This window comes from Plectropomus leopardus, chromosome 6, assembly GCF_026936395.1.
Source record: "Plectropomus leopardus strain MGB_pleo_1.0 chromosome 6, ASM2693639v1, whole genome shotgun sequence".
Lineage (NCBI taxonomy): Eukaryota > Metazoa > Chordata > Actinopteri > Perciformes > Serranidae > Plectropomus > Plectropomus leopardus.
The window spans coordinates 27,434,496-27,457,218 of NC_142181.1; the positions used below are offsets into that span (position 1 = coordinate 27,434,496).

The 22,723-nt window shown below is 36.6% G+C and overlaps 4 protein-coding genes across 4 annotated transcripts; all 4 read left to right on the plus strand.

Annotated features, from left to right (window-relative positions):
• The first annotated feature begins 1,771 nt into the window (after nt 1–1,771).
• Nucleotides 1,772–2,576, plus strand: LOC121943815 (olfactory receptor 1N2-like). The gene is given in 2 exon segments (XM_042487434.2): nt 1,772–2,542; nt 2,544–2,576. Coding segments are annotated over 2 exon segments (804 nt in total).
• Nucleotides 2,577–8,093: 5,517 nt separating this feature from the next.
• On the plus strand, nt 8,094–9,035 carry LOC121939445 (olfactory receptor 52B2-like). Its single transcript, XM_042482466.2, has one exon. The coding sequence runs from the start codon at nt 8,094–8,096 to the stop codon at nt 9,033–9,035; it is 942 nt and encodes a 313-aa protein (XP_042338400.2).
• A 4,088-nt stretch (nt 9,036–13,123) lies between these two features.
• On the plus strand, nt 13,124–14,062 carry LOC121964284 (olfactory receptor 52B2-like). Its single transcript, XM_042514497.2, has one exon. The coding sequence runs from the start codon at nt 13,124–13,126 to the stop codon at nt 14,060–14,062; it is 939 nt and encodes a 312-aa protein (XP_042370431.2).
• Nucleotides 14,063–16,256: 2,194 nt separating this feature from the next.
• Nucleotides 16,257–17,192, plus strand: LOC121966498 (olfactory receptor 52B2-like). The gene has a single exon (XM_042516582.2). The coding sequence runs from the start codon at nt 16,257–16,259 to the stop codon at nt 17,190–17,192; it is 936 nt and encodes a 311-aa protein (XP_042372516.2).
• The last annotated feature ends 5,531 nt before the right edge of the window (nt 17,193–22,723 follow it).

A 22,723-nucleotide genomic window follows, 5' to 3' on the forward strand; every position in this document is an offset into this window, starting at 1 on the left:
GCATAAAAGACATACAGACATAATAAAACGTGCATGTAAAAAATCAAATCATATCAGAATAGAATACATGGAATGCATCTTCAATTCCACTTGATAATACCAGTGAAAGTAAGATAAAATAAGGATAAAAATTTAGTGCACGAATGCATTACATAAAATGGAAAATAAAATGTAACATACTGACATTATTAATAAAATAAGCATAAAAATAGAGTATATAAAATGCATAAAATCAATGAAAAAACAACATCTTAAAGACGTGCAGCAGTATGCATGTGCAAAGCAGAATGAAAGGCAGCTGAATCAGAGCTGGTTAAAGGCTAAAGTGAAGAGATAAGTTTTTAGTTCTCTTTAAAAAATGTTTTGGGTGAGCCGCCTTCTCTGATATCTATAGGCAGTCTGTTCCAGAGCTTTGGGGCGTAACTGACAAACGCTGCATCCCCAATTTTCTTTTGGCAGTTTTTGGGAACCTCCAATAAACCAGCTGCAAATGATTGCCATGTTCTTAAAGGCAATTTAGGAACAAGAGAGTTAGCGATGTAACTTGGTCCTTCTCCATAAAGGCCTTTGTATGTTAGGAGGAGGAATCCTAAATGTTACAGGAAGCCAGTGCAGAGCAGCTAAAACTGGACTAAAGCGCTCTCTCCTCTTGAATCTGGTTAACAGCCAAGCTGCAGAGTTTTGAATCAGCTGTCTCTCAGTGGATTTTTCCGGTAACCCAGTAAAAAGTACGTTACAGTAATCGAGACGGCTTGAAACAGAGACATGAATCACTTTTTCTGCATCTTTTTGATTTATAAATGGCCGTACTATAGCTATGTTTCCAAGGTGGAAGGAAGATGCGGTCCTCTTCTTGGCAAAATGGAAATGTAATTCATATTTTGGACTTTCGGACCAATAACCAGACAGATGGTTAATGGATTAAGCGTAGTTATGATGACATCTGAGTGAAATTTGCTGTTGATGATCAATAATACCTGCATCTGTCCAGTCATCAGTCACTAGGCTGTCAGCACTGTTTTAATTTTAGGAGGGAGGTTTGCTTGGAAGGACACAGTGACACAGATGTGTATATTATATACAACCACTTTTAAAGAGCAAATACATATCTGAGGAAAATGTAATGCCTACCAAATGACATTTTCTATGATCAGAACAAGGAAATGTTGCCAATTAACATACCTGACAAGTTGCACAGGAGATACTGAGCATCAGTAAAATCTTTTTTTTTTTTTGCTTTTGCCAAAATAGGCAATTTTACAATAGAGCATCCACTTGTAGTGACTACAGCAATATTTCTTTATTATTACATTTGACCAAAATCACATTTCCCTAATCTTAGTGAAAATGTCTTTAAGTTTGTCAAAATAAAAATCTTCTGCTACTTGCATGTTTTTACTGTGTTGAGTTATTATGTTCTAAGTATGAATATAACGTCATCCATGCATTCCCCCTCTAGTTCTGAAACTGCGCAGCATCATACATCGTCACTGGTTTCCTTAAACCAGTAAGAGGTGGAGTCTTTCACATTATACCTTAAAACACGGTTGAGATGCAAAGGAGAATAGGAGAACATATATATATTGGCAGAGGTACTGTAAGATATCACAGGCACATCTGAATTAATCCATAGCACTTAATCTAAGATTGTTTGTTAAACAGAGGTTGCATTTGTAATGTGTTTCCTTTTGTTCAGCTGAAAAATTGTTTCTTCATCTGTTGGCATTTTTTTAACAGAAGAAGCAACATACTAGTGTACAGAACTTTAATTATGTACATAAATGCATCTTCTGCAGTTTTATTAACACTACAAACGCTGGGCCTATCAGATACAGATATTTACCCAGCATTTTTGTTTGGGACTTTACTGTATGTGGTTATTTTGTTCTGCAACTTGTTGGTATTATCAACTATTGCTGTGAGTAAAAAGCTACACAAGCCCATGTTTATCCTGCTGTTCAACTTGCCCATTAGTGACATGGTGGGTGCTACAGCTTTTTTCCCTCAGCTTCTTTTCAGCATGGTGACACAGAACAGACAGATTTCTCATCCTGCATGTGTCATTCAGGCTTTTGTGATTCATGTTTATGGTACAGGAAACTTGCTGACCTTGGGTGCCATGGCATATGACAGATATGTTGCTATATGTTGTCCTTTGAGGTATAATGCCATCATGACTCCATATAAGTTATTTACAATAATTTTTTCTTTGTGGTTTGTAAATATCTCAGTGATAATGTTGTTGATGTTATTGCTTGAACGGTATAAAATTTGCAGGACAAATATAGTAGATCTGTTCTGTAACAATCCAACATTACTGAAACTTGCCTGTGAGGACACCAGAGCAACGAACTACTTTGGGGTTTTTACTTTAATCATATTCCAAAGCGTACCACTGTCAGTAATATTGTTCACATATGCTCAGATCTTACGCACATGCATTATGACTAATCAGCCTGAAGCTTGGAAGAAAGCCATTCAGACATGTGGTACACATTTAGTTGTTTATTTAATCCTAGAGATCAGTGCTGTCATTACACTGGTTTCTCATCGCTTTGAGAGTGCACCCCCTTTAATGAGGAGGGCTCTTGGTGTGTCAGTTTTAGTTGGTCCCCCTTTTGTGGACCCATTAGTGTATGGACTGAGATCAACAGAACTCAAGCAGAGCATATTAATGTTATTGAAAAGAAATGCAGGTTCAACATAAATGTAACCAGCTCTGGTTTTCATATTAGATATTTCACATCCATGCTGGGAAATAAACCTTTATATTTCAAATGTTTATATTAGGGATGTACTATAATATCTGCAGGCCATCTGTATCGGCAGATATTGGCTTTAAAATGAAATATTGGAATTGTGCAATATGCAGATTTCACAAACGCATATCTTTTTTTTATTATTAATTATTATCTTTCCTATTTTGCAAAAGGAATTAATATTACATACACCAACAAGAATTGTATTTTATGTCGCCATCTGCAGGTGGGCTATCATAATAAGAGTATGCATAATATGATGTTAATTCCACTATAGAAGAGACTTGATGATCACTAAAATTGCGTGGGGAATTGGTATATATATATATATATATATATATATATATCGACATTGGTATCTCATATCAAAAAAATCCAATATTGTGCATCCCTAGTTAATGTAAGTACAGGCAATAATAATGTTGACTTTCAAATCCAGTATGATTTAATCATTTCAATTAAAATGATCCTTATATTAAAAAGTTTGTCATGTGATGTTAACATATACTTTCATCAGTCAGTTACAATATATATGTATGGGCATTACAGATCTTTTAAAAAATACTACGGATCACATACAACAGCTGAGGTCATACCTTTTCTGGAGATTTTTACTGTAAATTACCTAATAAATGATAAGAACTGTGACAGCAGAAACTATCTGAGAGAAAGACAATGGAAAATAATCACAATAATAACACATCCTGCCTTAAGATATGAACAAAATCATTGCTGTGAATAAATAGAGTTACTACAGTTGCACATGTATCATTTGAAATAAAAAGGAAAAACATATAGATACACTTTGCTCAGTGTGAAATTCTGTACTGTACTGTTAGTGTGTCTTCAGATATGTAATATTTTCCTTTTTCCCAAAAATCTTTTTCCTAAAGCCTTATTATATAATATGTGTACTATAATCTGGTCTGCTGATGTAGAAGAAAAACACAATTTATTTTCCTTTAAAATAGAAAAAATGTGGAAAAATTTCAATGGATGTCCTTTACAATGAAATAAAAGTATAGGAAATTCAAGTCTTTAAGGTTCTGTGTAAAACTTCTGTAATTCCCTAACAAATAAAATTAATTTGATGGAAAATGTGAAAATTGAGTGGTAAGATGTTTAAATAAAATCCTGAGAATTTTAATATCGGCTTCCCTTTTCCATTACCTTAACAAATTAATAAAAGACAAATCTGACTCTGTTTATTATTTTAGTGATTGAGAACACACATTTAAAGTGAGGACAAATGCATTTAATGTTACACATTGTACGACTAAACAAATCGTACTTTATTTATTTATCCTTCTCTAATTCCTTTGGCTAAACTAAACAATTTCTTTGATATTTATTTATTTTCTTTGACAAATACAGCAAATAATGTAGATAAAGTTGTCTGGTGAAGTGCACAAATCATAAAAGGGATGCACGGAAAAAGCATTCAGTGAGGAAGAAAAATGGTTTTAACTGTGCTACAAGTACAGGCAGTGTTTAATGCAACATGGGCAGAACTCTTCATGAGTTATTTTTTTTTCCTCAACAGCAGTCTGAGATGCAAGTTTAGCTGGTCTGGCCTGACACGCCATGCTGCTATACCCTCTGCGTTGTGTTTAGATTGCAAAGGATAAAGTTGGCGACTTGTACAAAGTAATATTTGTACTTCTATTTAGCATTTTTAACACATTTTACACAGCAAAAACAAGAACAATTGCATAGCCTCACCTCTCCTCAAGAGTGCGTCTAGCACATGGATGTATCTAGCAACTGAGGAAAATACTGCGGATTCACGGGAAGTGATGTCTGACCAGAAAATCGGGACTGCCAAAATAAAATACCAATATCAAAATAAAAGCTCCCTTATATAAATTATTTACAGAAAACAGTTATTTAACAGCAAAAAAAATTTTTTGACAAGATGGCGCCGCGCGAGGGGCAGCCTGTTGCAGCAGCTCCTGCTCATTTTCCAGTGCAGTCAGGGTGTCATGCATGGGGTGGGAGTCGTTCTCCAGCATGGATGACAGCTTAGGAGGATGATGGCTAAGCTGTCATCCATGCTGGAGAACGACTCCCACCCCATGCATGACACCCTGACTGCACTGGAAAGCTCCTTCAGTGACAGACTGCTTCACCCCAAGTGTGTGAAGGAGCGTTACCGCAGGTCCTTCCTCCCTGCTGCAGTCAGACTGTACAACCAGCACTGCTCCCAGTAGACCACACACAACAATAACTGACTCCACCTGTACAGCTTAATACCACAAGTGCAATTTCACTTTCACCCATGCAACTGTGAACATTCTTTATTTAACTGTTGAGTTTCTCGGCGTTGTAAATACTGTATATATTGTTTGTTTATGTCGTCCTCTGTGCTTATTTCCTTCATCTTCATCCTGCATGTTCTTGTACTTTATTAATATAGTTTATTTTGCACAGTTATCTTGCTATTTTGCTATCCCTTTGCTGCTGCAATGTTGGAAATTTCCCCACTGTGGGACTATTAAAGGATTATCTTATCTTATCTTATCTAAAACACTAACAAAATGGGAACAAGGGGATTTTTGGTGAAATATAATCTATTAAATGAACACATGGGCTACACAAGGTTGATAACTGTTTTGTTAAACTGATGGATAAGACAACTCGTTCTCATCCCTTGTCATCACATATCGCCCTTTTGTCAGTGAACTTTCATGTCTACATATTAACTATCCTCCTGAATCTGCTGTTGACATTCTGGGATGCCACAAGCAACACCTGGATGTCAACTGTAGCACATGTTTAGGATTAAGAAACAAAAGCATGTGGTTAGGTTAACATCATGGTTTGGCTCTACATTCGTACAGTAAGCAAACACCAGGCTCCTGGGTGAAAGTTCACGGCCTGTTGGATCCATCCACCACCCCTCCCACCCACCCTATAGGCAGTTTACAGCTCCTTATATTATATTGTTACCAGTAGGGTATATCATATGGCCACCACAAACTCCGTCAAGCCGTGTTATCAAATGATGCCATCTGTCCCCATATCATGCTGTTAGCCCAGTGCTGTCCAGTTGACTGGCGGGATATTATAACATTGCAAAAGGTTCTGTCCAGCCGAGTTTCAAACTGACACCTCCTAGCAGTGTACCCTACCGTCACCAAAGGTCGCTTTTGCCGCCAGTATCTTATACCCATATCACTGACAAAGCAATGGTATTTGACAACTTCAGAATGAGAACATGCTGGATGAGAGGAGCAGCTGCAGAGAGGCAAGTGAAGGCAAACTTTTGGACTCAGGTTCACTGTTACTGCACCTGGAGCTCTGCTGCTCTGTCTGTGCCCAGAGTACACTCTACAGTCCGAGACTAATAAACGGTCCAAAAATAAAGAATCAATAGAGGGTGGCAGATGTTTTAACAATAGCAGGCTATGATAAATAAAGGAATGTGTGTCACTATGGCTAGCTGTTCCACCACTATGGAGTTAAATCTTTAATCAGCCCAAAGCTCTCCAGGTATAGGGGCTTGTTATGTTTCTTGTGTAAAAGAAAGTATTTGCATTTTCTTGTGTTCCCACACTCTGCCTATCATCATAAGCGTGTAATTCCTTTGGATAACATCTCAGATGGGGCTCTTATTTTCTAAAAGACGTCAGTTACTGCGAGGCAAAGAGGTTAGCCCTAACTGAAGGCCCAGCCAGCTCTCATTATGAAGTTGTCAAATACGTCTGCTTTGTCTGTGGCTCTGGCATCGGACAACAGCACCAGAAGCCACGTTTTGTGGCAGTATGATAGACTTCCGGGCAACACCAGTTTGCAGTACGACCAGACGGAACCTTCGTGGTGTTATGATATGCCGCCAGTTGGCTAGATGGCACCTGGCGGAGCAGTATAATACCTGGATGGGTGGTGACAGTGAATAATGTGGCTGGACGGAACCAGTTGCGGCCATATGATATGCCGCTGCATGGCACTGGGTTGAAACACTGTCAGTACTGACATGACATAAGAAGCTAGAGTGTCCCTATGGAGCAGATGGGTCTAACAAACCAAGTACTTTCACCCAGGAGCCAATTGTTCACATGCAGTACGAATGTACAGTAGAGCCAAAACACAATGTTTTTTTCTAAACCCAACCATGTGCTTTTGTCCCCTAAACCTAATCACCAGTGGCTTTATTGCTTAATCCTAACCATGTGCTTTTGTTGACATCCTGGCACTGATTGCAGCATCCTGGAACACCATCAGCAGATGCAGAAGGATACCTAGAGCATAACATGCCAGCCGAAGCCCTTCTGTGTGAAATTTGCAGGTTCTCCCCATGTCCAGTCTGTACTCATTCAGTCCTCAAAGACCCCAGCTTTCTCAGTGCATCAGACATAAAAACCCACATTTTGCTGCAGCATGATGCACAGATGAGTGGCGTCTGGTCATAACGTGGCTGGACAACTTGTCGCAGCAATATAATACTTTGTCAGTTGGGAACGCTGGCGGTATTGAAATTATTCTCAATAAAGAAACCCTATAGGACAGGATGGAGGGGTGTTGGATGGGTCCAACAAACCTCAGACTTTTATTTGGGAGCTGGGAGCTGGGTGTTCACTTTTCGTATTTTTCTTTTCTAAACCAAATCATGTGCTTTTGTTGACATCCCCATGTTGCATGCGACATCAGGGAACGTCAACAACAAATGCAGGAGGATACCTAATGCGTAACACGTAGGAGTGAAAGTCATCTGACAAAGCAGCGATATGTGATGACTTGGGATGAGAGTGTGTTACTGGGGCAGGGTGGGTTTTCTCCAGGTTTTCCAGCTTCCTCAGTCAAAAGGCACATAGGGCCGGTTGCCTTAATATGCCTTAATGGCATATTTCCTTAATTCACCAAGTTTCAAATTCAGTAAGTGTAGAGTCCAAATTTATATTACATGTATGTATCATTAATACATATAAAAAAGTCACTGCAGATATAAGTTTAAACTTTTCATTATGCCATTAATAATTTGCAAACTGGGCTTTTTTCAGACTATACTGTGTCTTCTTGAAAAGTTTCTCTCGTGATCTCAGTGAAATTACAGCAGCTGACATATTTTGCTCTCTGACCTCACGAGTCAGCTCTGTGTTTACTCTCAGTGGCAATATAAGGGGGAGCCATTTCATTGCTCCTACCACAGAGTGCAGGTAAGGATAAGATAACATACTGCAACAGCTATGAAACCAGATGTACATTTAACTCAGTGCATAGCACTGTATTTAAATTTGCTTGCAGGTGACGATCCTTCATCAGTTGTAAACAATACTAAAGAACGCTTTTTTTTTTCAACAGAGGAGGCAACAACCTAATGAAGACGGTATAATAATGTATACAAATGCATCTTCAAGGGAATTACTAACAATGGCACCACTGGGTTTATCTGCCATGCATATTTATCCAGTGTTTGTATTTGGCACACTTACATATCTAATTATTGTCTTTTGCAACTTGTTGGTATTATCAACTATTGCTGTGAGTAAAAAGTTACACAAGCCCATGTTTATCCTGCTGTTCAACTTGCCCATTAGTGACATGGTGGGTGCTACAGCTTTTTTTCCGCAGCTTCTTTTCAGCATGGTGACACAGAACAGACAGATTTCCCACCCTGCATGTATTTCACAGGGTTTTTTTATTCATCTTTATGGTACAGGAAACTTGCTGATTTTGACTGCCATGGCATATGACAGATATATTGCTATATGTTGTCCTTTGAGGTATAATAGCATAATTAGTCCACGAAACTTAATAAAAATTATTATTGTAATTTGGTCTATAAACTTCTCAATTATTTTTACATTGTTTTTGTTAGTTGCACGGTTTAAAATATGCAGGACAAATATAGTGGATTTGTACTGTAACAATCCATCACTGACGAAACTGATCTGTGAGGACACCAGAGTGAACAACTACTATGGGATAATGTCTTTGTTCATATGCCCAGGGGGACCACTGGCAGTCATATTATACACATATGCACGGATATTTTACACATGTATTATGACTAAGAATGTGGAAGCTTGGAAAAAAGCCATTCAGACATGTGGTACACATTTAGTTGTTTTCTTAATCCTAGAAATTAATACTACTTTTACATTCATTGTTCATCGCATCCCTGGTGCCTCCCCATATGTAAGACGGGCTCTTGGTGTATCAGTTTTAATATTTCCCCCTTTTTTGGACCCCATTATATATGGACTGAAAACTACAGAACTAAAGCAGAGCATGCTACTGTTCCTAAAAAGAAACCCATGTTCAAACAAGTTGTAATCAGTTTATGTTTTGATTAGATGTGATGAGAGGAATCACAGACAGTGTAGAAATTATGTGCATGTCTTAAGACTGACTCCTTGATATGTGTACTATGTGGATCGTCAGACACTGATGAGGAAATGAAAGGTTTGGGTAATGGTCTAAAACTCCAAATAATCTCCTTTCCTAACCACTATGCATTAATCTTAGTAGAAAACATCACAAGGTCAAAGAAAGATGTGAAGGAGAATTCATAGGGACTTAGGAAAAGACAAACGTGGTATTTAGAGAATCTGACTGCACTTATCCTCGGCTCTGTAATTATGTGACAGTAAATGTTATTGATGTGGGCCTGTTGTGATGAAACCACAATGTTCAGATGATGGATGATGATGGATGATTTTTTTTTTTTTCGTAATTCTTGTTTTGTTAAAGGCTAAACCAGGACAGCCAGCTGAAAAATATAACATCATTACCAAGGCTGGAAGTGAAATTAAAGATAGCTAATATAGGCTCCAAGTCACAGAGGTAAAATGTAACATTGTCACACGAGATGTTTGCTCACACTCATGCTCCCTTCTCCCCATATTTGTCACCATGAATCCCAATATGACTTTATGAAAATAATAATTATGCAAGATATGTGCAACGTGTTAGGCCCACTTGTGTACAAATGAGCATTCTTACATTTTAGACATGTTGAATTACAAACATCATCAGTCTTAAATCATCCCCTCGTGTTATGGTTAATGTGCAGATGATCTTGTGGAGATGTTAATTGCCACTCTGGTTGCAGAAGTACAATCATATGAAATATTTTTTGCTAGAAGCTCTGTTATAGAAAACAGTAAATATTCAATAAACATAAACCATAACAAAATATAATAATGAAATGAGCATAAAGCAATAATGAATATAGTTTTTGAAGTATATAAAGACCACATTTAAGGCAAAGATGTGATAATAAACCTGTGCATACAGCAGCATAAGAACCGGCACTCAGCTAAGTAAACACCTTACATGTTGGCACGATTGTGTTTTGAATTTGTTGGGGCTCATCCAGACTTTGGATTTGTATTTTAATAAAATTGTTGATTTCCCAAAGAACTGCTGATGTGGGGCATCACTTTAAATGTTGCTGCCACAAAGATTTGTGGAACGGATTACCTCCTTTGCTTTGGTAAAGGATGATCCAGTGAATCCTATGCTCAAGGAGATAATAAAGGAGGCACTGAAGCACCTTTCCTTAATATCCGGAGAATTCAAACAGCTCATATCATAGCAGCCACTCAGATACTTCCTGGTCATTTCATTCAGTTTGGAACCTTCCTAAGTAAAAAGGGACTATTTGACCACAGCCCTAGTGCAGGGGTACTCAACTTGATTTGCTTAGAGGCCACTATTGGAGATTGACAGGAGGCCAGGGGCCAGCCGCAGCAGCCCCATACATGTTTCTAGGACTTAAGAACATTTCTCGGATTTTATATTATGATGCAAAATTGAAAAACTTAGATATACTATTGGGGTTGCAATTGAGAGGTTTTGAAAAATATGACAGCTATTCCTGCCATATGTTGGGAGACCTTCTGCACCGTAAATGATGACATAACCTTTCCTTATTTGTATTTTATTTCATTTTTTGTTTTGTTGTTTTGTTTTTATTATCAATTTTCATTTATTCCCTTGCCAGGCTATGTTTTGTGTGTTGTATATGTAGGCCTAAGGGTTTGTGTTAGGTGTATTACTGTTTTTTATATATTGTGCTATGTATTGGTACATTATTGGTATGTAAAACCCAATAGTGCCCCCCCATCCCTCCTGAAGGGGCTGTCCATAACAAGAGTAATTACAATAGCTATAGCTATAACTATTACTATACAAATACAGTTTTAAAAATTGTTCCAATTCAAGTGGATGGTGTTTTCCACACTACAACTATAACAACAAAGAAAGTGGCAAACAGTATCATTTGAATCACTCCTACAGTGATTTCATTAACAATAGAAATGCTGACCGCCAATCAGAATCTGTCTTATTTAGACGTTACATCCAACATAGATCCAAACATCTATTTTGGAACACAAAGTGTATGTTTTTTTTGTTTTCTTTTTGTTTTTATTACTGTGAATTTAGTCATCAATAACTGATTAGTCTCCCTGATCACACCAGATTCTGTCCAGTAGATGGAGGTGTTGACTGCTATCAGACTGCTATCAAAAAGATGAAAATAAAAAGTCCCTAGCATTGATTTTTTTTTTTTTTTAATTTTAAAATCATTTTAAAACAGTGATTTAAAGGCTACATAACAAATTTAGAATTTAGATCCAAATCCTCTGAATTTAAAGTGTTCAATTTGGGTGTCATCTGTACATTTCTTCAAAATAAAGTTTCAGGAGTGCTTACAATATTGGCTACTTAACTGAAGCGTATCTCTTTAATTTAGGATTTAGGAACAACCTTTAACATGGTACCATCACTTAATCGATGCTATTAAAGGCTATATTACCTATTATTAAGGTACAGATTACACAATAAAAGTAATTTGACCTGACATTCAGCTAAACAGTCTCTGGCACTGATAGGGTCACTGAAGTTGGCTTTGTATTGAAACCATGAGCACCAGGGAAGACAGTAATACCAGCATAGCAAACAAGAGAAACACATAAATGAGGTTTAAATAAAAATATGATTGTATTCCCCATCTCTGCTGAGTTCAGTGATTTAAGGAAATAATAGCCAAGGCTATTAACTGAAGTTTTACGGTATGTAACCAATGCGCTGATGGGTATAAACAAGGAAGCACTCTTGAACTGTTCAGTGAGGAGGCAGGCTGGGGCAGTGGATGGACCACAAAACACAGGACTGTTCCCCAGGTCTTTCCCTCTGACACAGGTGTTTGAAACAATGTGAACTTTGAGTTATTTTAAGGTACATCCTCACCATGTTACCTTTCCCTAAACCTAACCTCCGTAACATATGACGACAGCAGTGCATATAGATGCAGCAGCCAGTAAGTGAAAAAAAAAAAAAAGTGCCAAAGAAAGAGAGGAACGAGATCTGGCATTAGGGCAAGGCTGACCCGACTTGGACCAAGAGCTGTTCCTCTATTAAGCCTTCTTCTGACTAATGTCTGGTAACAGGGGAATAAAGTGGGAGCCATTAGGACACAAGACCCTGATGCAAATTTAAAAAATGCACTTCAGGAAAGAATCTTCATAGTAGCTGGAGATTTTAATCAACTCATCCTTCAACTCCAAAGATGTAGCACGATGAAGGACAAATGTAATGTTGTTTTTTAAACTTTGTTTAAACATAAAGCTACTGTCTACCTTCTTCTTAACATTAATGGCATAATGCCATTCACGGGGCACTAAATTGTAGGATATCATATGAATTGTTGTGTGTGTATTTTCGTTAGTTTTGTTCAATATTATAACAACTGCACATCTACCTCCTGCAATAAGAGCACTCTCTCCGCAAAATTGCGCAAAATTACAATCTTTACAAAAAATATGACCAAATACGCAAAACTTACCCCCCCACAAACCCACCCACCCAAAAAAAAAGTAAAGTGTACAATACATTGTGCCTTAATGGCATATTTCCTTAATTCACCAAGTTTCAAATTCAGTAAGTGTAGAGTCCAAATTTATATTACATGCATGTATCATTAATACATATATAAAGTCACTGCAGATATAAGTTTAAACTTTTCATTATGCCATTAATAATTTGCAAACTGGGCTTTTTTCAGACTATACTGTGTCTTCTTGAAAAGTTTCTCTCGTGATCTCAGTGAAATTACAGCAGCTGACATATTTTGCTCTCTGACCTCACGAGTCAGCTCTGTGTTTACTCTCAGTGGCAATATAAGGGGGAGCCATTTCATTGCTCCTACCACAGAGTGCAGGTAAGGATAAGATAACATACTGCAACAGCTATGAAACCAGATGAACATTTGACTCAATGCATAGCACTGTATTTAAATTTGCTTGCAGGTGACGATCCTTCATCAGTTAATACTAAAGAACGCTTTAGTACAATACTAAAGAACGCTTTTTTTTTTTCAACAGAGGAGGCAACAACCTAATGAAGACGGTATAATAATGTATACAAATGCATCTTCAAGGGAATTACTAACAATGGCACCACTGGGTTTATCTGCCATGCATATTTATCCAGTGTTTGTATTTGGCACACTTACATATCTAATTATTGTCTTTTGCAACTTGTTGGTATTATCAACTATTGCTGTGAGTAAAAAGCTACACAAGCCCATGTTTATCCTGCTGTTCAACTTGCCCATTAGTGACATGGTGGGTGCTACAGCTTTTTTTCCGCAGCTTCTTTTCAGCATGGTGACACAGAACAGACAGATTTCCCATCCTGCATGTATTTCACAGGGTTTTTTTATTCACTTCTATGGTTCAGGGAACTTGCTGATTTTGACTGCCATGGCATATGACAGATATATTGCTATATGTTGTCCTTTGAGATATAATACCATTATGAGTCCAAATAATTTAATTAAAATTATTACTGTGATATGGTTGCTTAATTTCTCAATCATGTTTACATTATTTGCATTGGTTGCACGGTTTAAGGTCTGTAGGACAAATATAGTGGATTTGTCCTGCAACAATCCAACATTATTGAAACTGATCTGTGAGGACACCAGAGTGAACAACTACTATGGGATGGCGAGTATGATTGTGATTATGGTAATACCACTGGTAGTGATATTATTCACATATGCACAGATCTTGCGCACATGTGTTATGACTAATCATACGGATGCTCGGAGGAAAGCCATTCAGACCTGTGGTACACATTTAATTGTTTTCTTAATCTTACAAATCAATACTGCCTGTACACTGATTTCTCATCGCATTGAAGGTACATCCCCATACATAAGAAGGGCTCTCGGTGTATCAGTTTTAATATTTCCCCCTTTTTTGGACCCTATTATATATGGACTGAAAACTGCAGAACTGAGGCAGAGCATATTAATATTCCTGAAAAGACATCTTTGTTCAACCAAATAATAACCTGTTTCCGATTGTGATTTGTCTTGATTAGAGGAATCATGCCCAAGACACACCTGCACTGAATATTTCGCCACCTGAACTGACACTTATTTCGGAATCTAATAGAAATCAAAGCTCAAAGAGACAGCTCCTCTCTCTCTCTCTCTCTCTCTCTCTCCCTTTCACGCTTGAGCTCTCCTGTCTGAACAAAGGCAAAAAAAGCCCCAAAATATAATCTTTAAAAAAAAAAAAGGTACAAAAGTAAAAGCATCTCACTGCAGGTTTGAATGCATTTGCTACTGGCCAAATACATAGACAGAAATATATATGGAAATGTAAAAAGACATAATTTTTGTGAAAATGTATCCAGTGTAGAAACTTTGTGCATGTCTCAACACTGACTCTGTCACATGTGTACTATGTGGACTGTAAGATGGACTATTTATGAGGAAATTAAAAGATTATCTCACATATGTACAACCCTTGTGATTTTTCCTAAAGTGAAATAAAAGTTGCCAAAACCATTGTGTTCAACATGATTTTACATGGTATAATGCTTTTTAACAGATAAGCATATTTACTATCCTGCAACTGTTAGCACAAACATAAAATTAACTGAATGCAAATAAACTAACACTGTGAAACTCCATTAGTTACTTTTTATTGAAATTGTGTCCGTATTTCTGCAAAGAACCCTTGAGCTCTAAAACACATAATCAACAATCATATTCTGCAATTCCCATCAAGCAACTCCCTCTGCCTCCTAAATTCCCTTCCTGTTTGTAATGCAGCATTAGGTGGGGGGTGGGGGTGGGAGGGTTACCAGTATTTATCAATGTCTTCTGTGATGCTACTTTATGAAACCCTACAGTGAGATTGTGTGAAAGCCCCCATACCAACATTATTATTTTATCCTATCATTCTTACCATTATTTTGTGATTCTATGAGACCAATACTTTGACACAGCAGGGAGCTATCATAACTCTGATAACTAATAACAGTGAAAAACTAACATCATCCAAGATTAGAAATCACACAGAGTTAATGCCTCCACCAGTGTTGCATAGTCTTCTGAAAACATTTCTGTAGATATCAAACATGTTTAAACAGTTGTGATACATGCTTACGTGCATAATAATATTTCACTATTATTCTGAATGTGACAATATCTGTAAGTGCACATTATTTACAGTACGCACAGCTGCATATAAACAGGAAAAATCAGTGCAATGTTCATTTTCAATAGCCATGTAAACAGCTTTTGGGAACAAAGACAGAAATAATAATATGGTCATATAAAGTAGTCATTTTGCCAGAGTGAGCCAAACACATTGCAATTTAAGATAATACAATGACAACTCGTGTACAAAAACCTCACAATGGAAAATTTGCAGGGACACAAATGACTGTCCTATAAGGGCATAATAAGGGCAAAAGCTAAAAAATGATCTTAAGAAAAAGTTATCAAAGTGTATATTTTTTGAAAATCAATTAAATTAATATTTTTAACAATAGAAAATCCTTTTTTAATCTGTGTCAACTCAATCATTTGTATTTGTTTATGCTAATGTGTGGGTGGTGGTAGGATGATATATTTTTCCAAAGCCCCTTGTGAGCCAATTCATTGCCATGACAATATATAAACAACTTTACAGTGAGCCAGACGACTCTAAGGAGCTGCCTCCTATTTGGCAGATATAACTTCTATAAAGCAGCTAGTCTTTCTGTACATCTCACCAGTTGGTCATTACCAGTATTGCCAGTACAAGGTAGTGATGCTTTAGTACATGTTTCTTTTTTATTCAGCATGGAAGTGAATTAATATGCTGTTTTCTGTCTGTCTATCTGTCTGTGTATTTTGTTCCTGAATTTTCAGTTCAAAGCTGTAAATCCAAAAGACTATAACTTTTTAACTATTTAAAGTATATGACATAAGATGTGTCATGTTTAAATGAAATATATGTGGACTAAAATTGAAGTGGCGGGAACATATTCAGTACTAACTTTGGTAAGTTCTGTCCTGAGCAGTTAGAATTTAGAAAAAAATACTAATTATAACTCAAATATGACTATAATTTTCACCATTTTTACAACATTATCTATCTCTGCATTTCTTTTTTTTGTGAAATTGAAGTTTTGCTTGTAATATTTATGCGGCTTAAATTACATTATGAATGACTTTTCAATTTTCTTGGCAGGAAGATCATCTAAATGGACGACCTGTACAACACATCATCTGTTTTAATGCTAAATCGCTTTAATCTCTCCTCTGAGGATGCCTTTCCTGCTTTTCTTTTTGCAACTCTCAGCTACATGATCATACTTTTCTGCAACCTTATTCTAATCCTCACCATTGTGCTGAACAAATCTCTGCATCAGCCCATGTATCTAATACTGCTGAACCTTCCTATCAACGACCTCATAGGCTCCACGGCGTTCTTCTCGCAGGCCATTAAAGACCTACTGACAAACAGCAAGACAATCCAATATTCAGCTTGTGTTGCCCAAGCTTTCTTTATCCACATCTACGCAGCAGGTACAGTGTTTATTCTCTCTGCTATGGCGTATGATAGATACATCGCCATATGTTTCCCTTTGAAATACAACACAGTTATGACTTATGCTCACATTATGAGAATAATCACACTTGTGTGGATGAGTAGTTTAGTTATAATAGGGGTACTTTTTTTCCTGCTTTTGCGTTTACCCCGCTGTCGATCTGAATTGACACACCCCTACTGTGACAATCCGTCTTTGCTGACTCTGGTCTGTGGCAACACAACCATAAATAACATCTACGGGCTTTTTATAGTTGCTCTTTCACAAGTGATAGCTAACGGGATGATTTTGTACACATATCTCCAAATCCTTGTCGCATGCTTCAGATCCAAACGGTCTGACACGAAAGCCAAAGCTCTGCAGACGTGTGCTACGCATTTAATTGTTTTTCTCTTATTGGAGTGTCTGGGTCTTTTTACCATCATCTCTTACAGAATAAAGAATATTTCGTCACATTTAAGGAGGTTCATGGGGCTGTCAACTTTAATTTTCCCCCCAACATTGAATCCAATCATCTATGGACTGAAAACTAAAGAAATTCGAGAAAAAGTCCTGTCCTTTTTTAGGAGTAAAATCCTACCATCTTGAGCATGCAGAAAGCTAAACATCTTTTAATTGCGACACGATTGTATTCTCTCATTTACAGTGTTTTATTTTTCTTGCTACCTTATAATTACACGTTTTGCTACTAAATCTATAAAATGGCTTTATGTTCATAGCAATCACCAGACAAAAGTTTTTTTACATAAGGAATATAAAAACCACAGTACAGTTTGTGTTTAAAAACAATTAACTTTTGACTAATTACTGTACAAGGCAGTATGAAATGATTACTGCCTCAGTGTGACTATAATTATACTGCTGTCTTTTTTTTTCCTCCAGCAGCTGCACCTAATACTATTTTTTAAAATAAGTCACCAGTGTTTGCCAGATATGTAAATGTTATATAACATTAGGTATTTCTCTTCTGAACTGATCAAGAATAAGATAACTGTTGAACTGTGCTCCACTACTGTTTTTTGATAGCTGATATACAGTTTATGTGCTTTAATTGTAAGCAGATAGAAATATACAGAAACCTGTGAATCGCACCATGTTTGCTTTGACCATGTTATTGTGTGTTATTAGTTTATTAATTAATTAATTTATTTATCTTATTTGATTGCCCTAAAAGGTTGTCTGATTTCCAAGAAATATAAAGTTTGAAATAAATAGGTGAATGGGATTATTTCTTACCCTGAATTTAGAGTTACGCAGTGACTGGAATTAAGAGTTTAAAGGTGTGATTCCTACATAACTTAAAAAGAAGAATACTGTTTGTATGAAAAAGGAAAGTAAATGGATGAGGTAAACAAAACACTCAGACTGATTGAATTTTGATTAAATCACTGAAGAATATCTTATCCTGTCATTCAAGCACTGCCACAGTTTCACTGAACACATTACAATGAATCCTTAATGTCTGTGTGTATTTACAATACAAATACAACAGAGGGCGCCATCAGTGCACACTAAACTCATTCCAACAAGTAAACAGTGAGCACATGAAGTTGCTCTGCATCGCTGAATGGATCTACATACATTTTGTATGATTTGCTGCCCTCCTGTGTCTTTTCAGAGGCCAGTGCTGAACAGTGCTGAGCCAGTTATCTCTTCCAACCACGCTATAGTTAAAAAAACAACTTAAAACCATTGAATCTAATCTAAAATCTAAAACCATAGAATCTAAACATTTAAAAAAAAATCTTACCTTAATAAACTCAAAGAAAGCCACAAACTTAAGGTCATTCTGGGAAAGTAGCTTCATATATAACTGACACCACATAATGAGGTGTTTGTTTAAGATTTAGTTTGGTTTAGATCAACTATTAACTATATCATTTAATATACTTATCTTAAGAACCCTGAATACTTAATATAAATAAAACTATTGGATATGTGACAGCTGTTCATTTTTGTTTCTGTTAGTTTATCTTTGTTCAGCCTTGTTGTCCTTGTTTTGGCATGTCTGTGTAGCTTCTGTGCCCTGTATCTTTGTGTTTTGTGGAATAACACCAAGAGCAACTAGAAACCAGAGTTTAAGTCCTTCTACCTTTGGACATAATTGGCCATTAAAGCTATTTTCTATGAAATAATTGCCTACAGGCTGCTGTATAATGCAAAGTTAAACTTATATTCATATTCTTGGTGGTACTTTATAAAGAGATAAACAGCTTTGACTACAATGTCCATTCTGAAAATCTATCTTTGCAATTTAACCCTCTCAGTTTCATTATTCATTTTTGTTTACAAAGGCCCAAAACTAGACTGTCACCACCACTAATGGAGCAAACAACAACAAAAATTGACAAAGTGACAAAATTACACCTTTATATGTTATATCTTCATGATGATGAGCTTATAATTTAAATAAAGAGGAAAGTTGACTAATTCTCTGGGGTCAAAAAGGTAAGCTGCCAGATAATACAGTTTTGACACACCAAATGCAACAAAATCTGTCAGTAAAAGTTAATAAAAAGTAATCCTTCCACCAGCAGTTTAACACCAACTGTATGCTGCTTGCTTAGATAGAAAATATGTTTCCGGCAAGGAACTGGGCTTGGAATCAGAAGAAATAGGAGCAGATGACAATAAGAAGAGTGTGAGCTGAGAAAAGTCAGCTGATGGCTGCGCTGCTGCAACAAAGGGCCATATGTTTAACTGCTTAAGGAAAGCTGTTGTGTTGAGTATTTACAGTCTCCAACCAGTGGAGAAAATTATTACCTTAGGATACTGTATATGAAAAGAAATGCTCAAAGTTACCACCAGAAAAACACAGAATTTTTCTTTTTCTAATAATTAAGAGCACTCAAAAATATTCCTTGTCTCCACTCTGTGGTCAAATTTGATATTGCACACCTCAATTTTGTGACTGTATAGACGCCACAAATATTCTACACATTTCATATAATGTCTTCTCATTGACCCTTTGAAACCTAAGCAAATTGACTCGATTTCTTTCAAAAACGGGAAGGCAATAAGCAGCTTAATAAGATATGATAACAAAGAAAGGATATGGACCTCAAAAGGGACTAAAAAATGAAAAAAATAATGATATATTCTCAAACATATTTTAAATATATCATTCTAATATTTACAAATATAGTTTCTGGACATTTTTTTTCCTTTTTCTGGATAATTTTCTAATAATTCTCTCTCTCACACCCTCTCTCTCCCTTTCTAGCATTCATTTTCAGGTGGTTTATTTTCACCTTTTATCAGTTCCTTGCAATTTGCTTATTTGCCCATTGTTTCTGAAGAGAACTAAAGCGTTTTGCTCAGATTTCAAAGGTTTAAATGTTTGCAAAAGGCATCTGAATCCAGCACAAGAAAAACTGATGGGCATTTTCAAATGACACCCTTTGTAATCAAAAATTAAACACCCTAGAGAAGCCTATGCCAATATATTCATAAATGAGCAAGCTATTGAAATTACAACCTTAAAATGTGCATATTTTTGGGGTGTGCACCCCATATGCCCGAGGCTTCTGCAGCAACCCGGGTTCGAGTCCGGCCTGTGGCCCTCTGCCGCAAGTCATTCCCCGTTCTCTCTCCCACCTTTCCTGCATCTCTGAAACTATCACCCCCCCCCAAAAAAAGTGCATATGTTCACTGATTATGATGTTAACGGGTCTTCTCAAAACTGTGAAAGTTGTGACAGGATGTCAAAGAGCCATGAGAATTGGTTTGATGTCAATATATTCATAAATGAGCAAGATAGTGAAATCACAACCTTAAAATGTGAGCATTTAAGGCATTAGGTCGCTGATAATAATGTTAAGAGATTCAATAAGCGCTCCTTAAAAAAATAGCAACTGCTAAAGTTGTGAATGGATGTCCAAGACACATTATTTGACAAGAATGTACTCATAAATACGCAAGATATTGAAATAATAACCTTGAAATGTCTGTATCTAAGGGTAGTAAGTCATTGGTAATTATGAGATGAGAGATTTTTTTGGCTCTTTAATAAAACAACAGCCGTGAAAGTAACGACACAATGTCCAAGACTGGAACTAGTTTGATGTCAGTATATTCATGAGCAAACTATTGAAATCAGGAAAGCGAAATGTGCATATTTAAGGCAACAGGTCACTGGTAATAATGCAAGGAGATTCGCTAATGGCGTTAAAAAAACAAAAAACTAACAGCATTAGGGGGCATTACAGGTAAAACTGAATCAATTAGAGATCTGGGTCACTTTACATACTCCAAACTGTATCAAACATGTGTTTGCCCTATTACAGATTACATGTCAGGCATATGGGGTTACAAAAGATTGCAAGAATGAAAATGTCCATAACCAGGCAATTCAGTTTTTTTTGGGACTCCATAAGCATGGACCGGTTCTGGCAATTAATGGAGACATGGGGCGGGACACGTGTGAAATAAGATGGAAGGCCAGCATGGTGAGTCTGTGGAATAGGCTCCCCAAGTTACCACACAACAGGGTGGCTAGTACATTTTTTCTTTGGGATTTGTCTGTAAGTGGTGAGTGGGCATCAGAAATATTTGATTTACAAGAGGAGTGTGGATATGAGGGAAACTATCTAAATTTAGCCGATGTGGATTTAGAGGAGTTTAAATCTCAAATAAGGGATAAGTGTGCAGGAACATGGGTGAAAGAAATGTTGAAGAAGACAAAACTGCGAACTTACTGTTTATTTAAAAATGATTATGAATGCGAAGAATATGTTAAGTATAATTTGCCCAAAAGCCGCAGATCACAGTTTTCACAGCTAAGATGTGGAATACTATTTAATTTACTATTATATATTGAAACAGGGAGATATGGGGTGTATCTGAGGATGAAAGAATCTGTGAATACTGCGAGTTTTGTTTTGTCTGCATCTGAGTTTTGAATTTAAGGGGCTGTATTGGTATATATATATATATATATATATATACATATATATACATATATATATACACACACACATATATATATGTATGTATGTATGTATGTATGTATGTGTGCATGTGCGTATGCTTGTATATGTGCATGCATGCGTGTATGCATGTATGTATGCATGTATGTATGTATGCATGTACTGTATATATATTTGGTCAAAATATGTTTTGTCGTGTCTCACCTCCTGGAGTATTTTATCGTAAGGTGGTTCATGTCTACTTTTTGATGTTATCGTACTGTGATGTCCGATGCTGGCTGGACACCGGAATATTTACTGTATTTCAGTTAATGTGTCGGAATAATCCCCCATGCGGGATGGGTCATACAAATGACTAGACATGTAAATAAAATATTCATTCATTCGTTCATTCATTCATTCAACAGCTGTGAAAGTTGTGATAGAATGTCAAAGACACACAGGAACTGGTTTGATGACAAAATATTAAATGAGCAAGCTGAAATTACCAACTTTAATTTTGCGTATTTAAGGCAATGTGTCACTGAAAATTATGTTAAGGGAATCTCCAAAGAGCTCTTGTCCACAAAGTATGAGTAAGCTATGAAAGTTGTGACAAGATGTCACAGATACATGAAAATTGGTTCGATGTCAACATATTCATGAGAAGGCTATTGAAATCACAACTTTGAAATGTGCATATTGAAGTCAACAGGTTACTTACAGCTGTTAGAGGTCTGACAGGATGTCACAGACACATGAGAATTGGTTTGATGTCAATATATATTCATAAAAAGCAAGATATTGAAATGACAACCTATAATTGTGTTTATTTAAGGCAATAGGTGACAATGAAGTCAAGGGAATTTCTGAGGGTTCTTTTCCACAAAGTATCATTCATGATTGTTGTGACAGGATAGACAAATGTAAAGTGGGTTAATGCCAATATATATTCATACGATTGTACTCCTTTGGTGCTCACCACCCCCACTACAGCTGACCTTACTAAAGGTGCTCCAAATCACACACTACACAGCATTATATCTTGTGTCGTAGCAAATCTTTATAATATATAATATATGCTGACAAAATCTAAATTCTCAGATAAATGTATTTTTCAGTGCAAAAAAATACTCTTTCAGCCTTTACAGCCTTGAAAAAATACTTTCAAGGCTGTAAAAGTTAGTCCACCAATGCAGATTGTAGCTTGTT